Source organism: Anopheles moucheti, chromosome 3, assembly GCF_943734755.1.
Source record: "Anopheles moucheti chromosome 3, idAnoMoucSN_F20_07, whole genome shotgun sequence".
NCBI lineage: Eukaryota > Metazoa > Arthropoda > Insecta > Diptera > Culicidae > Anopheles > Anopheles moucheti.
In genome coordinates this window covers 4628849-4638331 of record NC_069141.1, presented here as the reverse complement: position 1 = coordinate 4638331, position 9483 = coordinate 4628849, and the positions used below count along the sequence as shown (strand labels likewise).

At 46.7% G+C, this 9483-nt stretch overlaps 2 protein-coding genes across 2 annotated transcripts; both read left to right on the top strand.

Annotated features, from left to right (window-relative positions):
• The first annotated feature begins 6863 nt into the window (after nucleotides 1-6863).
• LOC128305847 (uncharacterized) lies at nucleotides 6864-7742 on the top strand. Its single transcript, XM_053043466.1, has one exon. The coding sequence runs from the start codon at nucleotides 6864-6866 to the stop codon at nucleotides 7740-7742; it is 879 nt and encodes a 292-aa protein (XP_052899426.1).
• Nucleotides 7743-8613: 871 nt separating this feature from the next.
• LOC128305662 (trypsin-5-like) lies at nucleotides 8614-9426 on the top strand. The gene has a single exon (XM_053043230.1). It carries the CDS (start codon nucleotides 8614-8616, stop codon nucleotides 9424-9426), a length of 813 nt encoding a protein of 270 aa, XP_052899190.1.
• Nucleotides 9427-9483: the final 57 nt, after the last annotated feature.

Here is a 9483-nt window from a genome sequence, read left to right as displayed (position 1 = left end):
AGCAAAAGATGCAACGATTGGATAAGTAGTCGTAGATTCGCAAATAAGGTGGCATTAATAGCACATTTCAACCTACCCCAACCGGTGCGTTATCTGATGGAGATGACGAGGCATGATACACTGGTTGAAATATTTAATTCTTGGCCGTGTAAACGGTTGTTCCAATTTACTGTAACCCGAGACCCGTGGTGCCGGTCTTTATCAGATGAACGAGAATGATGTTAAATTTGTCACGGTAGTCTATCGGACGGATTGGTATGAAACCAACAATTCGTCGTACTGCAATGCGTTTCGCACTACAATTCTAACCAACTTCAAAGATCTGTTCTCGAATTCTTTGAAAAGCGCATTCCAACATTCATTGCGTAAGGTAATCAAATTACGTACCAGAATACATCCGTCCATCACATGCTGCAGCATTCACCTTGCATTGTTACGTTCTGTTTACGAGTGAAAAAAAATACACATACCCTCGGAGATCAAAGTACCGGAAATTCCAAGAAGGACCCGGAAGGAAATGTGTAAACAAATCAAAAGTTGTTACTGTCGCGTAGCAAAGTGAGTTAAATTTGTATAATGTATTCGCTTCCCAAACAAATCCGTACCGAAACATCCAATCCAATTAACTCGGCTTCCCAAAAAACATACTTCTCGCCAAAGGCTAATGTCACGTCGGCATGTGTCAGGCAGCGTGCATCAATCACATCACCCCATATTTCATCGCTTCCGGCAAAGGATGTGCGTGTCGTAGGTGTGCAGAAAAGATGCCACTTTCCTTGGCCGTATTCGATAACCCTGAGCAATGGCGATGGTAAAAGTATTCGGTTATTGGGATTTCACAATCAGTCCTTCAGACAACCTCCGGCAACCACACGATACTATGTCGATTGCATACGAGATGGTTGTGAAGATGTAGCGATGGCGATGCTTTAAAATACGGACCGGAATGTTGTTCATTCACAGACGTCGGTTAAACGTGACAAAAATGTGAAATTTGTATGTTTTTTATGGACTGAAAAGAAAAAAAGGTGAAGCAAATTTTCGGTTGCGATTTTCTTCGGGCCTCATAAATTCATCACGCGCTTCCGTTCCATGGACTGCGTTTGTTTGACCGAAAACCACCCAACTTTTGGCGGTCGTAACACGGGTATTTAACCTTTGGAAGAAAAATAATTCTGTACGTGTGTATCGACACGAAAATATGATGGCGATAGTACAGCCGGACCGGACAAGAAAACTTCGTCAGCGTAACACAAACAAGCGTCGAATTGGGCGATTCGCCAATTTGTTCACGCTTTGGTAATTTCTCTCCACCATCCCGCCAAGGTCGATCTTGCGAACAGGGTGAGGGGGAAAAACAAAAAACAATCCGCGAACCACTCGCTCGAGATTTATCCAGCGTGAAACGGCGGCCGTTTCGGCTACCGTACTTGGGGCCGAGTGGTACGCGGCCAGCTGAACCGTAGGGCATGAATACAGCTGCATGAATAATCATCACAGTTCACTCGAAAGGCGACCGATACAATGGCGCACGCTGAATGTTCGATAATTCAATTTATCGCCTCAACGGACGTATTGGAGTGGTTGCTCGGTGGGAAGCGATGCGATTCGGTGCAATCCAACCAACATTGGAAAAATCAACAAATGCAAACGATGGTACTGCAGCAGCGCTGGCTGGGCCCTTATCTGATCGGGCTGGAAGCTGATCGCGGTCAAACGATAGTGCGATAAATCTGAACGACCTGATGGGGTGGTTGAATGAAGTTAATAAAAAAGCACTGAGAAGCCTCGCGCTGGAGCAAATTTCCCCAACGGCTACTATACCGCCCCAGCTGCTGATGATATTATGACGCGATAAAATGATGATCGGTTCAACCCGTGAAAACTCCGAACGAAGCCCACGTTGGAAAGGGTAGGAAAATATTGATTATTTTTCATCCCTCTGCAAGCCTGGATTGAAAACTTCCCCAGCCTAACAACAGTTTGGGCCATGGTTTGAGGCGGCCTCCGGGGACGGATTGAATTACATTGTATCATTATCGTGTTTGCGGTAAATTTTGTTTTATGCGCCCTCTTGAGGCACGATTCCTTTGGCAACCGTTTAAAAGGGCGGCTGTGATGCGGCTTTAAAGTGACGGCTCTCGTGTGCAAGCTATCATTGGATAACGACCGGATAATTGAAGGTCGTAAATATTAGCCTCTTTTGTTTGATTTGAGCATTAGTATCGATTGTAAATTGGGGCACTAGTGGCGTGCATATGACTGTTGTTGCATGTGTGCCGATACATTGTTGCATCCGTTAGCAACAGGGTTATGAATCGTTTGGAGTGCTTTAGACTGCTTAGTAACAATAAACATGAAATAACAACCAATAATTCATGTATAAAGATTATAAATTTGGTACTTAATGTCTTATAATTCGATTTTCCGATTAATTCCCTATTTGTTTAAGATTCGATGGATGAAGGATGGGTACAAGTCGGAAATGATGAATATGTAGGTAGTCCCCGAAATACACGATACCGCTTATACGCGGATTCAGAGATACACGAAATTTGAGAATTTTTGCGAATTGACTGAGCTGAGTTAGATTATGGCACACATTTTAAGCATGTAAGGGTAAAGGTTAAAGATTAAAACATTTGCCTTTTTGTTTTGTTTAACAATTTTTCTCTGGGATTCGACATGCGTGGAAGTTTGAGATACGTGGATGGCTCGTGGATCAAATTGGTCGTCTGTAATAGTGTATCTCAGGGACTACCTATATTTTAATTTTATTTTTCATGATGTATAGAACGGGCAAATAAATAAATCAAAGTAGATATCAGATATAGGATTGAATGGTATTGAAATTTGTACAAATCACGTATGCTACTGATCAAAACGTGTGTCTAAATGTGGGATTTTTCTACGTTCAATCATCCATTAACAATGTTGCTAATCTCTTCGAAAGCCTGCACCCGTTTTGAATGTAACCGCCCCGATGTGCGATGTAACATGATTGATATCCATTCAAATCCACCATTTCAACACTCATTCGGCACGCGTTACAGCTGCGTACAGGGTTCAATGGAAGTGAAAAACAAACAAAATATAATTAAAGCTCGCTATTCGTATCCAAAACTCGCCCTGCAACTTCTCTCTCTGCCACCCTCCCCCCTCCCCCCTCCTCCCCTCACTTTCCCACCACCCTTGGCCACGTGCCCCTGTCCAAATGCATCGCAAACCCATTCAGACATTCTCTACGCACCTCCAGCGGCATATCACCACCATCGCCGAGGCTCGCCGTAGAATGTACGCCACCGGTTGGGTGTGGACGGTTAAGATAGTGCGACAACGTCACACACACAAAAAAAAAAGAATTAGAAACTCACTCTTTCGCGCACATTTAACTATCACGTAACCCCTGCACTGGACCTGGTCGCGCGTATACCGAGGGAAACGCATTGTAAGCCCCGCTGGAGGTGATTTACGTGACACATTTCTCACCGCTCGCGCTATCTGCACTGCCCTGCTGCTGCCCAGGTCGTAGGTTGGTCGGGTAGCAATGGGAGACATTTATTAAAATCGACTCCATCTTCGGCGTGTCAGAGGACAGAGTGCACGGACTCGGTCGACTTGCGTCAGCTGCATTTCACTGCGCCCTACAAGCGGATCGTCCGGCAGCAGAAGTAACGGCGCAAAGTAAACACCATCCCGCGGTAGACGAGTTGGAATAGCGAGAATAACAGGGGCAAGGGGTAAAACCAGCTGGTCAATACCCGAGGTGGTTACTCACCGCACCAGACAGTAGAACCGGTGCTGTCAACCACGTGTACTCTACCGGTGATTAACCCGTCCGAGTTCGAGCATGATCGCCTCTCCGGTCATCGGTCTCTGTCTGGTGGGACACTGCGTCCTACATCAGATCGCACATCTAGATCCCTGACACACGGCGGTACCGTTTGTTCCATTCATCGCCGACCGGTTGACGGTGCTGCAGGTTGCAGGGCTTTCGCCAGCGCTCGTCAGGGAAACTGGACGCCAAACTGGACGCCGGGGGTTGGTGCGTAGCGATAAATTCAATCGACCCATTACGCAATGGTCCGCTGGCCCACTTTTGTGCGTTCCACACACGGAGCAGTGCACTGAATCACTTTCGAACCGGGCGTACCGATCGGCGCTCTCCACTGTGTTTCGATCAGCTCGCAGTGGGTCAACGAGGTTCGGTATCCGAGAACATCGAACGCGTAGAAAGGAACCAGAGACTCCTTTTAGTTTTAATGAATGAAACGCTAACCGGCCGAGACAGGAGTTGCTCAATTGCGGCCCTTCCAACCTCCTTAGCGCGCGGAGATGTTTAAAAAGCGATGCATCTTCCAACCGTCACGATCGGCTGTGCGTGTGCGTGTCCCGGACACAAAACGCACCGCGTACTTCGATGCGCGTTCTGGTAGCTCAAAGTCGTGCCACCTGACCCCACGGGTTTGCACCACACGATCCTGGTGCGATTGTGCGAGCGGTAAATACACGCGTCACCTTAATTATCTACCACGAGCGTGTGGGGAGCGTGGCGGGGTCTGAAAGGATTTTTGCACAAAGTAGCCATTCCGTCTTGGCGTCGCGGTGTTTTGTTTTCCACGACCCTCTAATTGAATTCCAGTGTGCGCTCACTGCCCGTGGGCCATGCTCTGCAACTTCACCCTCGGATGGGACGCGCTTCATTCCGGAGCGAAAGTCGCACACGCGGTTGCGGTTCGAACGGTTGGCCAGTGATGAAATAGTCAATCAAAGTTAATCACATCGTCGGGGCACGCAATTTCTGCGCGACAAACGGCCGGGGCCAGCGAGAACTCCTGGGGTTTTCGGGCGCTTCGAACGGTGGTCGTTTGCAAATCGTTACCTTCAGCCTTTATGCGGTGACGAATTTTTATGATCATAATTGCAACTGGAGCACGATGTTTGTTACGCTTGCTTTTCTATCGACCTAAATTCGGTGGAGGACAATTGCAAATTTGGGCCACGTGCATTTTCGCGACATGACACAATTAACGCTTTCAAGGACAGCCACGTGTGTGCACATATGCATAACGAATGGTGGAATGGCTCGACGTCACCAAATCGTGCGATTTGTGTTGTGCTGCAATGCTACAATGAGACTATTTTTCATGCCATATTTAGCAATTTGGAGTATGAGATGTTCGCTCTTTTCCGATGGAGGGCGGAAAATGCATTCTACTCTTCTCAAACTCCGCGTTCCGGACATCCATAAAAAGGCACGTATCGCACCCATCTACAAATGCTGCATGGTTCCAATCGGCTACCCCATCCGTTCGTGCCCTCGCGAACCGTCTCTTTAACAGCCACCTCATTAAACGTAATTGCGGTGGCAAAGAGGTGGTAGAAGCCGCTACAACCTTACGGCTAAGCACGAGCACGACGTGACGTATCGCCCTGGGTGGGTTGTTAGGTGCTGCATTACAACCAGATGGATGGAGCAGATAGCAAAAGTCAGGTGCAGGAATCGTTCACATCGCGCTTCCCCATCGGTCGTAAATGAAGATGTGAAACGGTGTGTCTTCAGCGGCACGAAATCATGATGGTTCAGAGATCGATCGATGATTGGGATATTTGATCGCAACGCTACGCTCAACAATTGCCTTTCGGTGGGAATCGATTGCGACGGAAATTTTAGGATTGGTTACGGTATTGTGGAAGCACGCCACATTTGGCCGATTGTGTCGTACGCAATAAGAAGATCACGTTACATGAGACACACTGCAAACATGCAGGGTGTTGCACATGGCAGTAACAGAAGGGTTTTTTTTCTATAATTCGAAAACCTGGTGACAGATCTTCATGAATGTTTTTATTTTAGAAACGTTTATTCATTTCATTTTTTTTCATTAACTGTTTACGCTACCCCAACAGTCGTTCAAAGTCAAGCAATTCCCGACAGTTGTTCATATTTCAACAACAAAATTTCATTCCCCTACTATTACTAGTATTACTATGGAGTAATCAGATTTAAAGAACTGTCCGATTCGAAGTCATAACATCAACCAATTTGGGTCCTTAACATATTAAGACGTTAGTTTTATTTAGGATGTTTCACATCGCATGTTTAGAGTGGATTTACATGTTCTTCCCCTGCAAAAAATAGACCCATGAACGAATATTTTTAAATCGATAGGCTAAGCCACATGCAATTATCCCTCAATTCTACTGTATATCGACCGGGTCTACTGTGACGATTTCGACCGGCTGCTTGGATAACCAGACATAGTTGTGTTTGATTTTTGTCTGCTGGAATCCATATGGTATTTCTTTACCTAGAGCAGTATCAACATTTTTCCCATGAAATTTCTTTCAGCTCGCGATATATGAACCAGATCAAATAAATTTGAATCCTTGCATATTTGAATGTTTAGAAATTGTAGCAATGATGGTCGCTTCACTGAAGAGCATTCTAACGACAGTGTAGGTTTGGTTGTGCGTGGTAGGAATGCAATTTACAAGCATATTGATTTGCCATGGAAAATACTCCACAACGTGTGTCGATGATTCGGCGTACGAATGCTTTTTATTCTCACGAATATTCCTACTCACTGAAGTGCATTTTGAATAAACATAGCCTTGTAAGGACGTCATGTTTCATATATATTTTAATAAAACACAAATTAGATTTTGATTCGATTCGTTCAACTTTCCACCAAATACCAAGACGTCTATCGGAGAGACATTGTGACATTCCGAAAAATGTTAACTAAAGTAAAGAATTTCACTCAACTCATCAGCTCAAGCAAGATAGCGTCATGTCACTGCAATACATAAGGACAATTGCTCTTTAATTTACTACAATTGTTTTCTCTATTCCACCTTTCATGAATGAACACCGCCTGTTCCACCGGCAGCCACCGTTAGCGACATGCTTTCTCCTGTTCCTTTTGGTTCTTGCCTACCACAGCGGTGTATCGGCGAAAGGAATCAAGCAGAAGCGCCTCGTCATCGATCTGAGAGATCCTTTGCTGACCGTCACCGATCCGTCCGTTTACTTTCCCCGGTCAACCGTACCCACTACCTATACGTCCACGCCAACGTTCTACGGCTCGTCGCACGCAGCAATTGCCCCCTACAGCCACGGACACTCGCGAGTTGTGTCACCGCTCAAACCGACCACACTCTTCAATGAGAATCTGTTCCAGTACTCCAACTACGGTTCGCCGTTTCCCTTCCTGACCGGCAACCATCTTAGTCTGGGTGACGAGGACACCTACATTGCCGACGGTCGCATCCTCAAACAGTACGCCGTGATGGAGTTCCACGCCGAGGAACAGGAGCGGAACCAGTACCATCAGCAGCAGCTACTGCACGGTTCGGGTGCGTTCCGGACGCCTGGCGGGACACCGTACCCGACGACCACGTACTTCAGCAAGTTCCCCACGACGTACGAACCACTGTATGGTACGACCTTTGCCCAACCGCTACCTCAGCTGCCGCCCGTACTGGACAGCTTCAATCCAAGGTTCGGCGTACAGCACGAACATCAGCGTTCGCCACTGCTGACCAAAAACCATGGTCCGATCGCACTGGGGTCCGGCTCGCTCGGCTACATACACGGCCCGAACGGCGTCACGGTGGGGTCCGGTTCGCTTGGCTACATTAGCCACCAGCAGCACCGGGAAACGTTGGCTGAGCTGATCGAGCGAAAGAAATCCAAACACCTACCGAGCCCACTGACCTTTGGCCATAATCATAACTGAAACCGTGCCCGCTTCAGGACAGCATTTTAGTCGAGCGATATCGATCGATCCCCCCCCCCCCCCTGTGTGTGTGTTTTTGCGCAAAAATTGTTATGCTGTCGCGGTACCAGGTTGCAATGCGCCATACGATGATTGTTGACTAGAAATGTGTATCATTACGTTGCGATGGTAGGTGTGTACAGAGAAGGGCACGGAAGGCTTAATGTAAATACGAACGAAAGAGCGGCGTCCATGATTCCTATTGCGCCGTGGCACTGTTAGTGGCGAATTATTATCGTTTCGTTGTTAATAAAGTGTAAACTAAACTATTTAAACTTATCCCATGTATTGGTTATCTCATGTCTCTTTTTGGACGTCTAGAATAATTGGGGGTGAGTATAACATGTTAGAAACATTGAAGAGCTGTTGGAGAATGGTCCTGGGCAAACCTTTTTCCTTCGCTAAACGAACACAATTAAACGAGCACGTGTTTTCTGCTAATCCTAACTTCAACGATTCCAAACTGTGAGGGAAAATCCTTCAACTCAATGTTATCGATTTCAAGCACTCAATAGACTAGATTATAGTGACGCGTGATGCCAACAAACCCAAGAGCCAATTACAAATAAAAATCCCACAAACTCTTGACCACACTTATGCATCTTGCCGACTTCACTGATGGATAGTCGGTGCAGTGACTTCATCATGCTATAACACAAACATTTCAGTTTAAAAAAGAAGGCTCTCCAGTGTACCAACTGCTGGTTGTAAGACTCTGCGAATAGAACTGTGTTTTATTTCGTTATCTATAAACCCATCGAGCTCGAACTGCTACCGTCCGCTATATATTGTTTGCGTATTCTTTCCATTGGCCATAAAACTATTGGACACAATGTCGAACAAGTATACGAGCGTTCTGATTGCACTGATCGCGCTGGTTGTTTGTGTAAAAGCCCAGAGCCTCGTGCATCGTAATAGACTTATACGACCGGTGCTCAGACTACCGTCTTCGGCCAAACGAATTGTCGGTGGATTTGTGATCGACATCACTGACGCTCCATACCAGGTGTCACTACAGTACGGGAACGAGCACAACTGCGGAGGATCGATTTTGAGCGAAAGGTGGATCCTGACAGCAGCGCATTGCATTCACGATGACTCATCATCGGAACTGACTGTGCGTGTGGGATCATCCGAGCATGCATCCGGTGGCAAGGTCATCCGAGTAGCACGCGTTGTATCGCATCCACATCACGGTTCCAGCTCCAACAGTTATGATATCGCACTGCTTGAACTGGAGAGCGAACTCATCTTCAGCAACAAGATACAGCCGGTCGTTCTGCCGGAGCAGGATGCGTCAGTGGAGGAAGGAACGATGGGTACCGTGACTGGTTGGGGTATGACGCTAAGCGAATCCGAATCCAACGATGTACTTCGAGCAACGAACGTACCGACTGTGAATCAGCAGGAATGCAACAAAGCTTACCAGTCGTACGGTGGAATTACTGAGCAGATGTTCTGTGCCGGATATAAACACGGTGGCCAGGATACATGCCGGCAAGATTCTGGTGGTCCCTTCATTGCGGAAGGGAAGCAGATCGGTGTTATTTCTTGGGGTCACGAATGCGCACTGGCAGGTTATCCGGGCGTGTACACACGTGTGGCTAGTGTACGCGACTGGATTAGCGAGATCAGTGGGGTGTAGGACACATTCGACCATATTGTAATTTAGAGTAAAAGGAAACAAGAATAAATTATTTCA